Here is a 20,568-nt window from a genome sequence, read left to right on the forward strand (position 1 = left end):
TATTGTGTATTGCCTAGTTTTCGCCTCAAGAATTTACTTTAATACCTAAAAATATATTTTTTATTATTCATAATTATTTTATAAGATTTCTATGATTAGCAAAATTCTAGTCATTATGTAAATGTATTGCACTTTGATGAATTCTAATCCTGTAATCATTTTTTTCCCCTTTTTACAGCTTGTTCAGGTGTATGGTGTGGTGTGAATGCTCATTGTATTGTCAATTCTCATAACCAGGGCGTTTGCCATTGCCTTCAAGGATTTGTTGGCAATCCATGGGCTGGTGGCGGATGCTATCCAGGTACACATCATAAGCATTTTTATTTCCTTTTTTCCCTATAAATTATTATAATACTATTATAAGATTATTTCCTATAATTTTATAATACCTATAAATCAAATCTCAATGTAACATTACTACAAAAAAAATGAGTTGTTATACAATAATCATTATTGCTGGTATGCACAACCTTTTCAGTCCACTGGACAGGTATGCAGTATTTCTGTGACTCACAGGCCAGAAGCTTGCATATAAAGAGTAGCCATGTGGCCCGTATTTTTTGGATATTCCTGTAATTTTGGTGACCCCAACTTTTTTATGAAATGTCCTGTTTTTTCTCCATTTTCAACAAGGCTTTGTTGAATTTTTGGAATCAAGAATTACAATTATTTTTATGACTTATAAATTATATTATGGCAATTATGACTCTATCAAAAATGTAATTAATATTATAGTCATATACATATGCAGTCAAATCTTGTTTTAACGAATACCGTAATAGCAAAAATCTTGTTTTAACAAACACTTTTCTAATTCCTCAAATAAGTTTACATAGGAACAATGCAAAAAAATCTGAAATTCCTTTATAACGAAATTTCGTTATAAAGAAGTGATTTTTCCGGTCTCTTGGAGTTCGTTATAACTGGACTCGACTGTATTCATTTCACATATTTGTCAAACATATATGTTTTTTGGAGGATTACTTGTCTTTGACAATTCTTTTGGATGAAAATGGCAATTCCACTTGCCTTTGACAATTTTTTGGCTATAATTGAGAGCTTTACTTAGACAATATGTTTCAGTAAGTGGCAACTTTATTTGCCTTTGACAACGTTTGACTATAATTGGCAACATAACTTTCCTTTGACAATATTTTGGCAGTATTGGCCAGTCCTGATTCCCAATGTCCCATATTTTTATGAAGGAAATATAATCAGCCTATGTATTTATTTATTGTGTTGTGTGTATTGATACTTTTTACGGAAGCACCTTTCATAGGCCAGATGAAACCCTTTGACACACAGGCTAGAGGTTGTGCATCCCTGACTTATTGCTTCAAAGGACTTTTTCGCTTTCTGCAGAGTCTTTCAATAAAAAAACTACTTATCAGGGGCAGTTTGAATGCACAATCTTTTTACCAATCTTCTGGAAATTACAGCATGTCATTCTATGGGCTGGAAGAGATCTCGGCAACGGGATAAGTCCAGTAGCAAAGTTCTGGCGTTCATTCATTCATTCAGCATTATAAAAGTCAAATTTTCATGGTTATCTTTTGATATTTATAGATCGAGGATGCAGTACTTCACGTCCATGTGGTCAGTCTCAAGTATGTGCGGAAAATGCATGTGTTGGTAGGTTGTCAGTTTTTGTTTTTTAACAGTAGTCTCATATCAGTTTAAGAGCTTTTAGTGTATTATTAAAGTGCTGGTATATTGGGAATAACCATTTGAAAAAATATACTAAAAAAAGTGAATGTATAATAACATTTTTCTTCATTTAAATTAGAACGTTGCGATGGTGTCAGCTGTGGTGTTGGATCACGTTGTGATATCAACACTGGAAATTGTATTTGCCTGCCATTTTTTATTGGAAATCCTGCTGTTCTCTGTGTTCCTCGTAAGTTGATGTACAAATTTTTTTAATTTGATTGTTATGATTTTATTAAGGATATAATAAAATTATAATAAGCAAATGAAAGGAAAAGACTGATGAAAAATGATTAAAAAAACTCTTTTGAGTCATTAATTTTGCCACATTAATGGACAGATTATAACTCTTCAGCATGGATTATTATTGCATAATCGATCCCTTGAGTAGAATACTGTATTTATATATTTATATATATTGGTTTTTTTTTTTCTTAATAAACTATTTCTATTTCTATAAATACTCATTTTTTTTCCTTTTTGTATTATAGCTCTTTTACCACCTCTTTGTGTTCCTGGTTGTGGTGTCAACGCTCATTGCACATATTCAATGCCAAATAGATGCCAATGCAATCCTGGTTTTTCTGGAAATCCATATTCAGTCTGTGGTAAGTTTCTTTGATAATATTTGCGGAGGCATTCATAAGGTTGAGATTTAAATTCCTTTCATCTTATAATTTAAAATATTCATAACAAAAGATCATGTCATAAAACTTTATTTTGAAGTTAAATGGTGATAAATTATTTTTCCTGGAAACTCTTCTTAGGTACATCTCAAAGATGTGGAGAGACAAGATGTGGTGAAAATGCTCAATGTGTTGAAGGTCCTAATCGTATAGACTGTGTATGTCCTGCTGGACTTCAAGGAAATCCTTTCCTGGGTTGCACAGGTATAGCTTATATTCTGACATTGATATCCGCTTAAAAATTGCTTGAAGCCGTTTTCACTTCTGAAATGAGAAAAATACTTAATGTAAAAATTAATATTAAGAAAGTGTTTCATGGTAATATTTTTTCATTCATACTTAGATGTGAATGAGTGTCTTGGAAGCAATCCTTGTGGTACTGGTGCCAACTGTATTAATAGTGTTGGAAGTTTCTTATGTGCTTGTCCATCAGGAACAACAGGCAATCCATTGTTCTCATGTAGTAAGTGCTGAAGTTTGTCATTTCAAAATAGCTCTAGTGTTTTGTACCTACAAAACAAGTTGTATCTAGAAATAAATAAATAAAAACCCATTTTTCACATGCCGAAATTTTTAAAGTATACTGTTCACTAGAATTTTAAAATTATTCACTTCAATATTTATATGAATTACATACTTAATACATTCAAGATAATTTATATAAATAATATAAATACAAATTTCATTAACTATGTTTACATACAGTTTTAAAATGTTTATTAGTTTATGCTGGTTCAAAATGTTATGAAATTTTCAAACTTACTGCACAAGTACACGAAATACATTGATTATTATAACTTGTATAATAAAGGTCAATTTTTCCTGTTCCAGATTGAATATTATGGTTGATCCAGAGCTCAAAATTAACATTTTTTTTGTCTAAAACTTTGGCATATATAATCAATGAGAATGATGATCAAGAATAAGATATTAGTGCAAAAACATAAAAAATTATATAATTAAATGAGAATGTCCCTTTATCAGATGAAACATACTGGTTTTGAATCTCATATTCTGACAAGAATATAAGATTCTATGTACAAAGTTATGATTTAGTAATGAAAGATACAGTTTTAATTAAGAAATTTTTACATTTCTTTGTGCACCCTCATTATTTTCACTCATTTCAGGTAATTTTATCAATTGTTTTTACAGCACCTGCAAATGTAGCCTGTGAACCTGGACAAAGTTGTGCATGTACTTCAGATGCTGCTTGTGGAGGTGGAGAGATCTGTGGTTCTGGCGGAGTTTGTCAAGGTATTAAAATTAATGACAAAATAAATGAATGCTAAATCTGCATGTACCTCTTATTTTATTTTATGAGACGTGCAATTCATTTTGCAAACATTCAAATGGCTGATTAATTTATACACACAAGCTTAAAATCATGTGGTTTTTTAATAATTCTATTTCATTTTTAAAAAAATGATCATAGTACTTATTTTTTAAAATAAATTGGTACCTTATCTTGCTGGTGTCTCTTCCTGCTCTGTAAGTTATTGAGGTTACAAATAAAAAATATTCGGTATTTTTTTCATCGTAGATGCTTGTCTGGGTATACTTTGTGGTCCCAATGCTAATTGTGTTCGAGGGACATGCTTGTGTACCCAAGGAATGTCTGGTCAGCCAAGCAACCTTGCTGTTGGATGCAGTAGTGAGTATTTATATTGCGTGGAATATCCATTTACTCACCCAAATGAAAGTTTTCATATTTAAATTTTATTTTTTAATATTAACTGTTACCCTATATTTTTTCAGCATCAACTGACTCACCAGTGATTAGTCCAAATGAATGTGAAGACAATGAAGGATGTGGTGGAAACTCCATATGTCAATCAAATACTGATGGATTACTGCAATGCTTTGGTCAGTATTTTCAAAAATCTGAATAAGAATTTTACCCTACTCCCCACTTTTTTTTGTGTATCTATGCATATCAATTGGCTGGTTCAAGACAACAACAACTCAAAGAATTGTATTTTTGAGTGATGCAGACAATGAGAATGGTGAAAACGTGTGTAAATATTCCCCCAATACCCTCAACTCTAAACTCTGCTTATACGCTCCCCCTTTCATAAAAAGTGAGTCTTCAAAATGCTGATATCTCAAAACAGGGAACTTTGAGTTGCTGCCGTCTTGAACCAGCATATCGATATCTGTAATTCTACCCCTTTTTATCTGCTTCTCTATACATCTATTTATAAGCACATTTTTGTTAATTTTTATTTTCTAATGAACATTTAGATGTTTGTGAATCAGCATCAGTGGTATGCGGTCGAAATGCTATTTGTAATGGGCAGAACCATCAAGCAGTTTGTCAGTGTCCATCAGACATGGTGGGTGATCCTAATGATCTCATCCAAGGATGCCAACGTAAGTGGTTAGATAGAGAGTAATATCATAATAATACATTCTAAGGCCAGGATCACACTACAAAAGTTTCACAAAAATTCATTTATAAAACATCAAAAATGCAACCAATAAGCACATTGGTTGCATTTGATCGAATGTAAACAAATAGGCTTATTGATTGTTTTTTTTCCAGTTTTGTAAAAGATCTTTTATCAAACTTTTATAGTGTAATCCTGCCTTAAGCATGTAGATATACAGCCACTTCTCAACTTAAAATTCATCGAAAGACTGGTTATTTGTGAAGATGATGATTACAAGGAAGAAAACTCATCTCTGCCCACACAGGGACTCGACCCCCTGTCTCTCATTTGCCAGATGAGTGCTCCACCAACTAATCTATAGAAACAGATAGAATATTTCAACCTTGGAGCATATATATATATATAATGTTGAAAAGCTCCGTACATGGACGGCGGAAGCAATCAACTAATAGCTTGTGAATGATATAGGCCACCAGATGGCCACATGTATATAGAAATGTCCTCTCCACTTGTTAACACAAAATTCAGTGAAAGACTGGTTATTTGTAGAGATGATGATTACAAGGAAGAAAATTAGTCTCTGCTTCCCCCCCCCCCCCCACGGAATTGATATGAATTTTCTTCCTTGTAATCACCATCTCCACAAATAATCAGTCTTTCTATGAATCTTGTGTTAACAAGTAGAGAGGACATTTCTATATACTTCTCAACTTATGAACAGGATACATTCCAAGCATTGTTCATGAATCCAAATTGTGTCAAGTGAAATTGAGAGTTTGTTGATTGGAATCAGAAATGGAGCAGTCCCATTGACCATATGCTTAAGTTAAAAAAAATAATTTTTAAAGAAATTTTTATTCTTATAACTGATACAGATTGTGATTCAAAATCTATTCAATCGAAACTTAAAAACATTTTGAAAAAAAAACTTCATAGATAGATTTTCCCTCATAAATATGTATTTCCTTTTCTTAAATAAGGCTGCATTTTCCTCTATTTTTTTAATCTGAAGGTCTTCATAAATTTCACTGAATTGAACTCAGCAAACCAATCATGACCAGGTCTGTCAAATTAGCGATGTGAGCTCAGTGCTCTGGAGGGTGTGGTTGTGATGGAAATATAAATTTCACTAAAAGATCTCCATCTGTTTTACCAGTTTCTAACTCTATCAAGTGCATTACTGTAGCTGAATACTTTTCAAGCATCAATTTTTTGGATGATGCCTGTGGCCCTCACTTTTTGCTTTTGAATTCAACCTTTTTGCCATATCCACAAGTTTTTCACTGATGTGTAAAAATTCTCTCTATTTCTCAAGAGATATTCAAAACTATTTATAAATCTTCAAAGTACTTTTTCATGCTCTGCTTGGTCACTTTGTCTTATCCAGATGATATGTTATGAGGGACATGCAGTGCTCTACACCACTGCTGTACTAGGTTGTTTGGGCATCGTGCTGGATCGTGAAGATCCAGGTTTAAATCCTGCTGACAGCACAATGGTGTTCAGCTAAAGTCAGTTTTTTTTGTGATTTTCTAACTTTGAGACATGAATGCAAACCATTCCCCCATTTCAAAAAGTGTCTCCACAGAGAGCAGGCAGACCTTCAAAATGGTACTTACATAACATGAAAATTCAAGCATTTGCCATTTCTACTTCAAAATATGTATGACACAGGTGGCAGCACCAACAAGAACACAAAACTATGACAATTCTAACAACATACATACATTAGGACCATGCATATACACACACTCCCACAATACAATCCGACATGTACTGATTCATTAGAAATTCCTCGAAGTAATGTGTAAGAGGTGCATGTATGGTATACTAGTATACTTACTATTACTATAGTAATAGTAGGCTGCACCCTTTTTGAAATTATTTCAATGTTTTATCAATTTTATATCTCATTTCTTTGAATACCCAATTCTGCAATTAGGGCTGAAACTAAAGGGATAGATGAGCGGGTCTGCAACTGGGGGGGGGGGGGGAGAACAAGCATGTCTGGTTCCCCGGATAGAGGCAGATTTAATGACGGGAGTGCGTCCCAGCCTCCAACTTCTAAATTGACTGAAATTTAAGAAAGGGAAATTTAAGGAGCCCAATATTTTCTTTTGCAATTAATCCACCACTGGCCCTGAGTGCTAAACAAGAGGGGTATAAATTTCACCCTTAAACCTGTTCTTCAACATTACAAAAGGAAACACAAAAATCTGTGCTTGCCCCGGGTGACCAAGCTTCTAGTTGCGGCCCAGTAGACGGGTATTGTCATAACAATTATGCCAAACATTATAGATGTGAATCTAGAATTTTCCAAAATCGTCAAATATTTCAGTACATTAATAAACTAAATATTAAATTAAATACATCAGACAAGTGTTTGTATGCTGATGAGTGTCTGTATTTAAATTATAATTTGTAACACTTGAAAATCCTGCTAGTTTTCCCACTAAAATTTAGATTTTCACTTTATTTTGATTATGTCACTCTTTCTGAGGCATAATTTCAACCTAGTTATTTTTTTACTGTAGCTTTGAGTCCACATGAGTGTGAAGTGAGCTCCAATTGCCCAGATTCACATATTTGTAAGTCAACTGCTGGAGGAGTAAGAATTTGTGAAAGTGAGCATTTGTGTTTATATGAATATTAATCAACCATATTCAATTTTCAACATTTTTTGATATTTTTACTCTGAGAGTGATGATAAACTTTTCATGTATTTCTTTTATGTACTTTAAAAATTGCTTAGTCAAACTGTAAATATATGTATATATTTCTTTCAGATGTGTGTTCTGAACAACTTTGTGGTTTGAATGCTTTGTGTCATGGTCGAGGTCATAGGCCAATCTGTGAATGCCCACAAGGTTTTACTGGTGATGCGCTTGTTGGTTGTAACCGTAAGTTACTAATCATATTTCCTTTATTTGGCTAAGTTACATACTTTATTTGGCTATGAAATGGTTTTTTCATTTATCAGTGTAGCTACTGACAGCCACGTATCATTGTAGTGACTTACTTGTTTATTTACGAATGCAAAAGATAGGCATATTTTGTTGAAATCTTCACAAACTCAAATATGAGTGAATTTTTGCTCTAATTTCATTTTGTGGACCCGTAACATTGTATAATCTATCAATCCACTTACACATAATCTCTCTATATATTTGAATATATCTTGCTGCCATTGATACATTTCAATTTTTTTTTCGATTTCATTTTAGCGCATTTAACTGATCGTTGTCAAAATGATGATGAGTGCAGAAGTGATGAAGTTTGTAAACTCCTCACTGCAACTGGAATAAGGGATTGTGTGGGTAAGTACAATATTTATTTATTATTTCAGATGTTTATTTTTTAAGGAAGGAAAAAACTCATCTCTGCCTCCACCGGGAGTCGAACCCGGGTCCCTCGATTGCCGGACGAGTGCTCTGACCACTAAGCTACAGAGGAGATAGAGATTTTCCTTCGCTAGAGCGTATATATATGCCGAACGGAACCGTGCAATGGACGGTGAAACCGATCAGCTAATAGCTCATTGACGACGAGCCACCAGAGGGCTATATATATAACATGAATGTCGCTCTCCACTTGTTAATACAAGATATACGGAAGACTGGATGTTGTGAAGATATTTATTATTTCAGATGTTTATTTTTTAAGGAAGGAAAAAACTCATCTCTGCCTCCACCGGGAGTCGAACCCGGGTCCCTCGATTGCCGGACGAGTGCTCTGACCACTAAGCTACAGAGGAGATAGAGATTTTCCTTCGCTAGAGCGTATATATATGCCGAACGGAACCGTGCAATGGACGGTGAAACCGATCAGCTAATAGCTCATTGACGACGAACAAAGGAAAATCTCTATCTCCTCTGTAGCTTAGTGGTCAGAGCACTCGTCCGGCAATCGAGGGACCCGGGTTCGACTCCCGGTGGAGGCAGAGATGAGTTTTTTCCTTCCTTAAAAAATAAACATCTGAAATAATAAATATCTTCACAACATCCAGTCTTCCGTATATCTTGTATTAACAAGTGGAGAGCGACATTCATGTTATATATATAGCCCTCTGGTGGCTCGTCGTCAATGAGCTATTAGCTGATCGGTTTCACCGTCCATTGCACGGTTCCGTTCGGCATATATATACGCTCTAGCGAAGGAAAATCTCTATCTCCTCTGTAGCTTAGTGGTCAGAGCACTCGTCCGGCAATCGAGGGACCCGGGTTCGACTCCCGGTGGAGGCAAAGATGAGTTTTTTCCTTCCTTAAAAAATAAACATCTGAAATAATAAATATCTTCACAACATCCAGTCTTCCGTATATCTTGTATTAACAAGTGGAGAGCGACATTCATGTTATAAATATTTATTTATTTTAATAGGTGCCTTTTTTAAACTACTGCCTCTCGATATAACGATAATCCCTCTACAATGATATTTTTCTTAGTCTGCAGAGTATCGTTATATTGAGGTTTCACTGCATTTTATTTCAGTGGATAACTGAATATGCTTGCAGTTGCGAAAAAAACATTGGTTGTATTCATAGAAAATTTATGAAAATTACTATAAACTTCAACTTTTGTTTAGATATTATACTAGCATTTTGTGACAATAAAATTAAATCAGTAATGATTTTATGACTTTCTGAGACAAAAACCAACGTACATGAATAATGTAAGCCAAGTCTATGAATAATAATAAAATCTGTCCATATTATTGTTTTTCCTGTAGTTGTTTGTGAAGGTGTCCAATGCGGTCCAAATGCAATTTGTGAAGGCAAGAGACACATTGCTGTATGTGAGTGTCGACAGGGATTCACCGGCGATGCCTATGATATTCAAAGAGGATGTCAACGTAAGTTGTGGAAAATTTTATTATGTGAAAGTTCCAATTCTCTGTTTTATCTGCAAATTGATTTTTTTTACTGAATTTGTTAAAATTAAGTAATTGTTTCAAAATTGTTTAAGTAATTGTTTCAAAATTGTTTAAGTAATTGTTTCAAAATTGTTTAAGTAATTGTTTCAAAATTGTTTAAGTAATTGTTTAAGTAATTGTTTCAAAATTGTTTAAGTAATTGTTTCAAAATTGTTTCAAAATTGTTTAAGTAATTGTTTAAGTAATTTTTTCAAAATTGTTTAAGTAATTGTTTCAAAATTGTTTAAGTAATTTTTTCAAAATTGTTTAAGTAATTGTTAAAATTAAGTAAATGAATTCAATACAATCGATGTCTACTTTTAATATCACGCTCTTTATCTCTGGTTCCCAAGCATGGAAAGTCAAAATAATGCAAATTATTTATAGAATTTGAGTGTGAGGCAAGGATTACACTATAAAAGTTTGATAAAACATTTACAAAACTTGGAAAATGAAACCAATAAGCGTATTTGAGCGAATGTAGCCAATAGGCTCATTGGTTGAATTTTTCAAGCTTCATTAAATAACTTTTATCAAACTTTCATAATGTAATCCTGGCCTAATAATAAATAGACAGTACTGAAGTCAATTATGAAATTAATCTATCAAATTCTACTCAAATATTCAAAGCAGCTTTACATCATTTTTAACTTTTTCTACTTTTAATTTTAGTTGTTTAATTTCATTGTTTTTTATTGTAACTGGTAAAATTTTCTATATAATTTTTTCAGCACCTCCACTGGACCTTTGCAGTGACAGTTCGACATGTCCAGATGACCAAGTTTGTAGAACTGGTGATAAGGGATACAAGGAATGCTTTGGTAAGTTTCATGTTTTATGATTATTTCAAATATTATGATATGTTAATACATCCTGATAGCACCAGTTAATTTTTCTTTCTTATTTTAAGATTCTCTGACATGAAGAAAATTACACAGTACTTAATTTCTCAAATATAGCTCTCAATAGAGCAACATTGCATGCACAAAACAAATGATAACATAATTTGTACTTCATAGTAACTAAACTGATTTAATCCCAGATTCCATAATCTATTTGAAAGTGTCACTGCTCTTAGAGATTTACCTGATGTACAGTCAAACCTCTCTTTCTTGAAAAACTCTATCTCAAAAAGGTGAAAAAAATCCTCGCATTTACATCGGTGTTAAATTAATGCATTTTCATTTCTCTCTGTCTCAAAGTAATTTTCGCAAAACTCTCTATCTCAAAGGCCAAGCCATGGCAAAAAAAAAACTCAGAAATTCCTTTTCTCTTGTGTAAATTTGGCTTTTCTCTGAAGGTGAAAGAAACTAATAAGAAAATATTATTCATATTGCAGCCCATTTAATGGTGTTCATGGATCTTGTCGATTACAGAAGGATACTATAATTGGCATGAGGTGGATACCATGTAAATGGCTTGTTCATTGCTTGCTCTTGGCAAAAACTGATGCTATACAAGAAACACACAGTGAAGACATTTAAAATTTAAAAATTTAATATTCGATGAGAAATGCATATTTTAATGAAATAAATTTTAACTTTTTTTTCAAAAAGTCAGAAATTACAAAACATTAGAGCATTACTAAAAAACACTTGAAGCCAGAAATTTCATTTTCCAATGGTGCTGCAATTTTGTAGCAGCAAACTTGCAACACCATGACTGATATCGAAATTATTACTTAATATATGGCCAACTCGGATAATGAAAATACAGCAGGAGATGCTCCAGAGGAATTAGAAAAAATAAACAGTGAAAAATGTTTAAACACATGCCTGTAAAAACGCTGCACCATGTTCTGGAGCAAACTGAGAAGATAAGGCAAGTAATATTTGCAGCTCTTGTTTGTAAAGACGATGCTGTGAAGGCTCAAAGAGCAAAAAATATGCATTGATTATTTTAAATAAGGTATGTAAATAAAAGTGAATTGAACAAAAGAAATTTTGAATGTATTTGATTGTATTTGCATGTAGTGTGATTGAACATTGATTATGTAATTTACGTAATGCGTAGTAAAATATAATATGTTATTTTTTCAGTTTTTATCAATTGAATTTTTTGCAATTTTTGGCATGTTTTTCCTTTCTTACTTAAAAACTCTATTTCTCAAAAAAATTTTGGCCCAGTCAGTTTCAAGATAGGGAGGTTTGACTGTATCTCAAAAAATAAAAAAATCCTTGCATTTACTGTTCTAAATCAATGATGCATTTTCACCTCTCCGTCTGAAAATAGTTTTTAAAAAAAACGCTATCTCAAAGGCCAAGCCCAATGATAATAAAAAAGAAAACATGGAAATTTACTTTTCTTTCGTATAAATCTGGCTTTTCTGTGGAGCTGAAAGAAACTGATAAGAAAGGATTATTCGCATTACTGTCCATTGTGTTGATGGATCTAGTTAATCATAGGTGGATGCCATGATTGACAGGAGGTGGGTGGCTTGTTCAAGCATGGCAAAAAGTCAGCCAACAAACAATTCAAAATTGTTTCAAGAAACCTGCAGGTTTGGAACAGTGCTGTCTTAATGCATTGGTCTACCTGGACATGGCCCGGGGGCCTCAAATGCAAAGGGGTCTCTAGATCTGGTTCAAATTTTCAAGAGTAAGTATATTATTTGTTAGGTAGGCATTTCTAGCTAGTGGGGGCCTCAGAAAAATCACTTTGCCCGAAAGCCCATGATGTTCTTAAGATGACCCTGGTTTGGAACCAGTCATCTCAGTGATGAAGGAATCACATCTGGTGGTTCATTCAAATTTCAACAAATCTCAGAAACAATGTTGAACATGAAATTTTAGAACATTAGGGCATTACTAAAAAACACTTTTGAAGCTAGAAATTTAATTTTCCGATTTTGTGGCAATGGATAGGTTCACTACAAACTTGCAGCACCTTGTGGGATACCAATATTATTGCTGAATGTATGGCCAACTCAGCCAAAAATACAGCAGAAGATACTCTAGACAAATTAGAAAAAGCAACAGCGTGAAAAATGCTTTAAATGCATACACTGTAAATAATTGCTGCATCATTTTCTGGAGCAAATTGAAAAGATAGGGCCTAAAATATTTGCAGCTCTTGCTAGGATACATGAAATTGAGAATATATAAATGTATGTATTGAGAAGGAGCTAAAGAAGCAAAGAGAAGCTAAGCTTTATTATTAATTTACTTTAGTTACGGATTATTTTAAACAAGAGATATAAATAAAATTTGAATTGAACAAAAAAAATTTCAAGTTGAAATTGTATGTTGTTGTTTATATGTAACAATATGTTGACAACATATTGTAATAATATTTGCATATATTTATATTGTAATAGTTAGTGTGATTGAACCAATAATTTCATTAGTATGTAGTAAAATAGTTTGGTATTTTTTAGTTTTTACCAATAAATTTTTTTCCCATTTTAGGCATGTTTTTCCTTTCTAACTAAAAATCTATTTCTCAAAATATCTCTATCTCAAAATTTTTTTTGGTCTTGTTAGTTTTGAGATAGAGAGGTTTGGCAGTAGTTACTTAAGATGAAAAACATAATGTGAGTTTTTTGAGAAATTGAGAAACTATTGGATAAATTATTGGTTGTGTGTAACTTTTATTGATGTAAGTAATGATTTATTTAGGCAATTTTTTTCTACACATGTACAGACTAGATATTATTTTCCAATGAGTGACATTTACTATTTTTGTCATTTCAACATTATTTAATTAATGAAGTAGTTTTTCATGCTGATGTATCAAATTAATATCCTCAGATGTCTGTGAAACAACTCAGTGTGGGTTGAATGCTCTTTGTCGAGGAAAAGATCATCAATCACTTTGTGAGTGTCGCCCAGGCTTTTCTGGAAATCCAATTGATTTCAGTATTGGATGTCAACGTGAGTGTCATTTTATTTTTAACCTCTTTGAATGAATAATCTCAGTTTTGTTTTACAATAGTCATATTCAGTCTTTTGTCTTCCCAATGGTATTTTTGTCTGACTTGAAATATATGATTTTCAGTGAAGATTTGATAATGATTTTCTTAAATTAAATTAATGATTTTTATTTTTTTAGCTGTACCAAAAGATAAGTGTAAAACTAACAGCAACTGCCCACCTGATAAAGTTTGCCGACAGACACCTGCTGGCATCAAGGATTGTATAGGTAACTTTTAATATATATATATTTTAGACTTGAATATGCAAAATAATTTGCTAGCAATATTGGTACACAATTGATTGGAAATAGGTTACTCGTGAATAACTTTTCAATCATGTGAAAGTACAGGGTGTTTCAAAAAGAATCATCCGATTTAAAAAAATCATAACTATTCAGCTTTCAGGGCTCCCACTCGTCCTACTTTTCCTACTTTTTGGTAAAATGTCCTACTTTTGTCCTACTTTCTGTTTTGTCCTACTTTCTCGGTTGTGTCCTACTTTTCCTACTTTTTTACCAAATCCTATAGACAAAATTTGTGTAGTTGATTTTAATTGAGCAGGAAATCATTGATATATTGCCAAATATTACAAATGTTGAAGAATGCAATTAATGATTCTGCCAAAGCAGAAATTTTATCATTTTTAAGGTTATTGGGGGGGGGGGGGGTGTATGTGGACCATTTAGTTGATTAATTTTTCATTTGCTTAGTTTGAGGGTTCAACAAGTATAGTAGTCATTAAAAACTTCTGTCTGGATGGGAAAATAATTTTGTATTTATTACTTCATGGTCTTGGACAGTAACTAACATTCATCATTCAAAATTACGGTGCAAATAGGTGAAACAACAATTTGCATTTCAAAGAAGTTGGATACATAGGCCTATTCTAGGTTTGGTGATTCTGATGCTACCCAATAGCATTCAGTGTCTTCTGTATTTTTAAGGCATGAAGAGGAATAAACAATATTTACAATGCTCAGCAAAGAGCTGAATGAATGAACGCCAGGGTCTCTGCCACCGGACTTATCCCGTTGCCGAGATCTCTTCCAGCCCAGCTTCGTGGCAGAGTCTGGAACAAAGTGAGTGTGTACACCTAACAGTCTGAGTGTGTAGGTAGTGTTGTGTATGATATTTCAGTGCTGCCATCTATACTTCAAATTGTGAGTGAAGTGTAATGATTGAATATTTGTAACGTTTTAGGCCTGTTGCTCTCTGTGGCGAGACTTTTAAACGGGGAGATCAGCTCGCATTCGCACCTTGAAGTTGGGAACCACAGAAAACCACTTCAGCCGACCACCACTGTGGGGTTCGAACCCGGATCCTCGCATCGCGAGTCCGTCGCTATAACCACTCGACCACCACAGCGGCTCAGCAAAGAGCTAGAAATGGAAGTGCTTCATTTGTCAACACTGGCATTGAACAGTAAAATGTGAACAAATCCCTTTAAAAAATTATGGACAACGCAGTAAAACTATCTGGTTCAACTTGCCTTATTTATATCGGATCTTGTAATCTACACATTTTGCACACTGCGCTTTTGAAAGTGGTCTCAAAGGAGCGTCATTCTTAAAAAACACACGTCTTCAAAATTTTTTGTGCGTTGTCGAAGAGAGTCGACAAGCTCTGAACTTTAGAAGACTCCAAAAAAGAATGTAATATAATTTATATGAGGAGAGACAGCAAAGAATTATCTGTGGTTGCTAGTACACTGTTTTGCCAAAAATTGGTTTTGTAACCAAGTCATTTATCATTTTGCTTTGGCTTGAGTCAATCTTATAGGAAACTCAAATGGTGCTATGAAAAAAAAAGTTAATTGAAAATTAAATTTTTTTTTCAAAAAAAAAAAACTTTTTTAGGGATTTTTTTCCATTACGCTATGATTATGTTGTCTAAGGGGGTTACTCTCCCCCATCCTACTTTTTAGTCCTGCGTTTTCCTACTTTTTCTCATTTTTTGAGTGGGAGCCCTGAGCTTTTAATCCATTTTGAACGAATAATGTATAGGTAGAAAGAGATAAATCTCAAGTTTCACACAGTTGCCAACAGGTAGCGCTAACGCTTTTCCCTCGGCCGCCACTTCAGTGTTTGTCAAGATGGCGACTGCACAACAGAAACCGTTTTGTGTTCTAAGCTTTGCGAAGTGTGAGTCTGTAACAACTGTTACGGACTCACGTTATCGTGCTTTTTGTTGACAATACCCTGGTGTTGAACTTCTTACTGCTTAGAGCATTAGGGGATGGTATAAATAATTCTGAGACACAGGTCGTCTGTGTAAAGGGAAATCCTCTGGCTGTCTTTGCATGTCAGACGAAAATATGGAGCGCATCCGATAGAGTTTCGCACATAGTTCACATAAATCCACTCGCAGTGGGTGCGAACATGCTCGCAAATTTTGGGACGATTTTGACTACCATATAAACATATTCCATGTGTATCGAGGTGGTCATATTGAGCACCTTTCATTTGGTTTGTAAAAAAACTTTATGATTAGCCATGTAATATAAAATTTATCTTAAGTGTCTATGTTCAATATTTTTCGTAATATATGCATTTCAAATCAGGTGATTCTTTGTGAAATACCCTGTATATTTTGCACATCACATCTTGACATATTGCAACCTAGAAATTAAATTTTTCCTATTTTTTTTAGATGTATGTCAAACTAAGAGGTGTGGAACAAATGCAATCTGTGTTGCACAAAATCATCGTCCTAAATGTGAATGTCCCCAAGGATTTTCAGGAGATCCAAATAGAGGATGCCAAGGTCAGTGATAAAATAATGTAGCTATTTTTCACTATTGTTTTACGCTTATTCTTTATAAACTTTATGGTGCTGAATAAACGCCAGGGTCTCTGCCACCAGACTTATCCCGTTGCCGAGATCTCTTCCAGCCCAGCTTCGAACTTTATGGTGCTACATTTCAGCTTTATCTGCTTGAATTTTCTTTTCTTTTTTTAACATTTTGTGGCTGCCTAGCCTATGGCCACCACGCACATAAGGGAAAACCCCTATTTTCATATTTTTTGTATACATATTTTTAAATATTAATTTAGAAATTTTTAATCAACAATCAAAATTTATCCCTTGACTAACTCATAACAATTTTGGTTACTTAATATTTATTTTATGTGTACAGTAGATTTTACTTAATGCAGTGTTGTCAGGACGAACAATTTAAATATATTAAGGAGGGGAAAAACTTTTGAAATTATAAGTATGTGGGAAAAAAATCGAGAGAGACTCTGGAAGATTTTTTAAATGGAAAAATGCAAAGACTTCTTAAACATGATCTTCTGCCCTTGAAACGCATTTTGTATCTTGCTGAGAAATTCAGAGGTTTTGATTCAAGTAAATTATTTATTCACACTTTTATTTTTTAGATTCCTAAATGTTAAAAAATAAGTTTCATCCATGAAATTAGTTTAAACAGAGAGGTCTGTTTGGAAAACTATATTTATGACACTTCTTCTAATTAATGTATTTGATTTGAAACTTATTGGTAAAATTTTTATTTTTTCCCTTTAAACAGCTGATCTATGCAGCGCGGACAGGGATTGTGCTGATAGCAGAGTCTGTAAACTTACAAGAGATGGAATCCGGGACTGTCTAAGTATGTTCGATTATTCTTTAATGTCTTCATTGGTTTCATAAAATTGATTATCATTTATGCTGATTTCAGTTTTTACAGAAATGAATTTTAATGAATTTTAATGAGCTTCTCTTCATTTGAAAGTTTGATGTTAATTTAAAAAAGATTATTTCAATCGGTTTTTTTTATTTGTACAGTTTTAATTTTAGTATTTAATTTGTTTATTGCTGCTTTGAAGTTGATTATTTGCTTCCATTTTCTTTTAAAACAAATTAGATCCATGTGAAAATCGCAGATGTGGACCAAATGCTCAGTGTATTGCTACGGGTCATTCAGCATTCTGTGAATGCAGAGATGGATTTGTTGGTAATGGTGATGATTTGCAAAAAGGATGTAGACGTAAGTGCTTTCTAATTAATCAAATCAGATTTTATGAGAGAAGTTATCATTCTTATGTTTCACATATCCTTTGCAAAAAGACATGAAGATTTTGATCATTTTTCATGCAGCTCGAGACAAATGCAAGACTGACAGTGACTGCAGCAGTAGAGAAGTTTGCCGCTTGAATAGCGAAGGAGTTAAAGATTGCATAGGTATATTTTGCACCTTGTGTGTGCGTGATTATTGTTTTAAGTTTTTTTGGTACCCAAAATGTATTAATCATATCCAGTTCTAGACATTTTCAAGTGTGAAAATAATATTTTGGTGGTAAAAAAATTTTCCACCCCCCCCTTCAGTTGGCGCCTTTTGCGGCAGGGTTCAAGATCCAGACTTGATTAAGACTGCTTTACATTTTTTTCTAACATCACTTTTTCTCCCTGCAATTTTAGATGGCTGTCTTGAGGCTCTGTGCGGTAGAAATGCTCTCTGTTCAGTGTCTTCTCACATAGTGGTTTGCAACTGTCCACCAGACTATCTTGGAGATCCATATGACAGAAATGCTGGATGTGAACCAAGACGTAAGTTGCAAATACCTTTTTGGAGTTTCTGTAGGTTATTATAGTATGTATTTTGCCTATGTCTTTGCCTTTACAGGTAAAAAAATTGATTGAGTGTTAATTATTTTTTTAGCACCTGATCTCTGCAATAGCGATTCCCAATGTCCATCCAATTCTGTTTGCAGACCAGATATCACAGGTCTCAGGAACTGCTTTGGTGAGTAATGTTCAACTATATGGATATCATTTTATAATTTATCATTGAGATTGATTATTAATTTAACCTGTGTAAAGACATTATCATTTAACGAAATTATAATTCATTTGACCATTCACCAAAAACAGTCACTGGAATTCATTCCAGTGTTTTTCATGAAAGAAATATAGGAGAGTTTGAGCTGTGGAAACATGAAACAGTTTTTAAATTCAGAATTTTTTTTTACAGACGCTTGTGAAGATGTGAGATGTGGACCTCATGCAACTTGCATATCTGATAATCATGTTGCTAGGTGTGAATGCCTTCCAAATTATGAAGGAAATGCTTATGATGAGATCAAAGGTTGCCAGAGTAAGAAAATTTATAGTTTTATTATTATTTGTTGCCATTATTATTGTTGTTTGTACTATTACTGATTTTCTGAATTGAGTTTATTATTTGTTAAAAAATTCCATTTTTTCTTTAGTGCCACATGATTGCAACTCAGATCAAGATTGCAAGTCGGATGAAGTCTGCAGGAAACATACAGATTCTATTAGAAGATGTGTTTGTGAGTATTTATTTTCTTGTAGTAAATGATGAATAACAATTAGTTTTCAGTTTCCGATCAATTAATTATTATATTACAAAGTTTTTTTGAATTTTTATATTTTTTTACATTTTTACCTTGAGGAGAAATCATTCCCCCTCAGTCATGATTGGAAATACAATTTTTTTGTTTCAGATGTCTGTATGTTTGATCGTTGTGGTCCCAATGCTGAATGCTATGGTGAAAACCACCTGGCTGTATGTCGTTGTCCATCTGGTTTTGAAGGAAATCCCATTGATCCTCATACTGGATGCGTTCGTAAGTAGTAATGAAATTTCTCAAGTCCATTGTTAAAAGCCTCTCTGTTTGTTGAGAAAAATCTAATCATAGGTGCATAGTTGTCTGTCATTTCTTCGACTATTTTAAACCATTGCCCAATCTACACTTCTAATGCAAAGCAAGCTTTACAGATAGTGCACACGGAAAGCAGTTCTGTTTGTAGCAACATTTAAAAATAATTTTTTCCTTAGCTCAACCATTTAATTTAAATGCTGTAAATGATTTTACTTGGTATATTTGATTTCGCTTTATTATTTTCATTGTTATGTCATAAATTAGTAAACAGTTCCCATATCAAGCATTACATCTACTTACTTATTGCATTTTATTATTTTTCTACTTCAATTTCATTTCATATGAATTATTTAACTGTATACATGTTTTGTTTTTATTCATCAGCGCGAAGTCCAAATTTGTGTGAAGAGGATAAAGATTGTGGTTCTCAAGAAATATGCCAACTTGTAAATGATGGGTTTCTTGACTGCAGAGGTAACTTCACTCGGATTTTCAGTTACAGAATTCGCTCACAGTTTTCCTTTTACTCTTTCAAAATTTATTAAATATTTTCTTAATTGTTTGTAATTATCGCTATTCTGCAGTGAAATAAACATTTAGTGAATACATTGCAAAATAAATTTTTTAAAAAACCATAAAAATGAAGCTTTATGATTTCTAGAATGACATATATATATATTTTTTCATTCTGCAGATGCATGCAACTATGTTCAGTGTGGTCCAAATGCTGTGTGTTCTGCTAAAGGCCATCAAACCAGATGTGATTGTCTCCCGGATCATGTTGGAGATCCCTACAATCTTTTGAATGGATGCAAGCGTAAGTCTTTATTACTTTTCCAAAACCACTTTTTATCTCACTCTTGATTTCGTTATTCATTTAATTTTTTCCAATCATCTCATTCTTACATACAAAACATTTTCACAGCTCCTGTTCGTGATGAATGTCAGGCAGACTATGATTGCAGAAGGAATTCAGATGTTTGCAAACCTGATAATTTTGGAGTGAAACACTGTGTTGGTAAGCATTTTTCATGTATAATAAAATTTCAAGAAAAACATATAATTACAGTTTTTTTTAAACTATTTTATCAATAAAGATCTGCATAAAAGTCATTCGAAAAAGATTTCTTCTTTTTATTATACTGTTCATAATTGAATTTGTTTACTCCCCTTCTAAATCTGAAGCTTGATGTATTAATGCTAAATGATTATGACATTAGTTTAAATATTTATTTGCTGCTATCTGTTAAAAAAAGAATATATAAAGAACTTCTTTTCTGGGCTGAAACTCATTTTTCCATTCCAAAGATATAATGTATCTTTGGGAAATTTG

General features: G+C 33.2%; 1 protein-coding gene across 2 annotated transcripts in view; it reads left to right on the plus strand.

The window, feature by feature from the left end:
- LOC149084255 (uncharacterized) overlaps positions 1-20,568 on the plus strand; it is a 191,052-nt gene that overhangs the window by 104,523 nt on the left and 65,961 nt on the right. For both annotated transcript variants that reach the window (XM_089234616.1, XM_089234617.1), the window contains 29 exons: positions 179-301; positions 1,567-1,632; positions 1,787-1,897; positions 2,199-2,315; positions 2,475-2,597; positions 2,737-2,856; positions 3,549-3,650; positions 3,937-4,047; positions 4,152-4,259; positions 4,638-4,766; positions 7,321-7,410; positions 7,573-7,686; positions 8,011-8,103; positions 9,513-9,635; positions 10,427-10,516; positions 13,445-13,567; positions 13,746-13,835; positions 16,258-16,371; positions 17,138-17,218; positions 17,474-17,596; positions 17,707-17,790; positions 18,028-18,156; positions 18,269-18,352; positions 18,581-18,703; positions 18,819-18,902; positions 19,077-19,199; positions 19,620-19,709; positions 19,930-20,052; positions 20,161-20,253. In XM_089234616.1, coding sequence (XP_089090742.1) covers positions 179-301; positions 1,567-1,632; positions 1,787-1,897; positions 2,199-2,315; positions 2,475-2,597; positions 2,737-2,856; positions 3,549-3,650; positions 3,937-4,047; positions 4,152-4,259; positions 4,638-4,766; positions 7,321-7,410; positions 7,573-7,686; positions 8,011-8,103; positions 9,513-9,635; positions 10,427-10,516; positions 13,445-13,567; positions 13,746-13,835; positions 16,258-16,371; positions 17,138-17,218; positions 17,474-17,596; positions 17,707-17,790; positions 18,028-18,156; positions 18,269-18,352; positions 18,581-18,703; positions 18,819-18,902; positions 19,077-19,199; positions 19,620-19,709; positions 19,930-20,052; positions 20,161-20,253 — 3,084 coding nt within the window. The remainder of the gene's footprint in view (positions 1-178; positions 302-1,566; positions 1,633-1,786; positions 1,898-2,198; positions 2,316-2,474; positions 2,598-2,736; positions 2,857-3,548; positions 3,651-3,936; positions 4,048-4,151; positions 4,260-4,637; positions 4,767-7,320; positions 7,411-7,572; positions 7,687-8,010; positions 8,104-9,512; positions 9,636-10,426; positions 10,517-13,444; positions 13,568-13,745; positions 13,836-16,257; positions 16,372-17,137; positions 17,219-17,473; positions 17,597-17,706; positions 17,791-18,027; positions 18,157-18,268; positions 18,353-18,580; positions 18,704-18,818; positions 18,903-19,076; positions 19,200-19,619; positions 19,710-19,929; positions 20,053-20,160; positions 20,254-20,568) is intronic.

The sequence above is a fragment of the Pholcus phalangioides genome, unplaced genomic scaffold, assembly GCF_987345545.1.
Source record: "Pholcus phalangioides strain wild (caught in Gottingen) unplaced genomic scaffold, Ppha-v1.0 ptg000008l_1, whole genome shotgun sequence".
NCBI lineage: Eukaryota > Metazoa > Arthropoda > Arachnida > Araneae > Pholcidae > Pholcus > Pholcus phalangioides.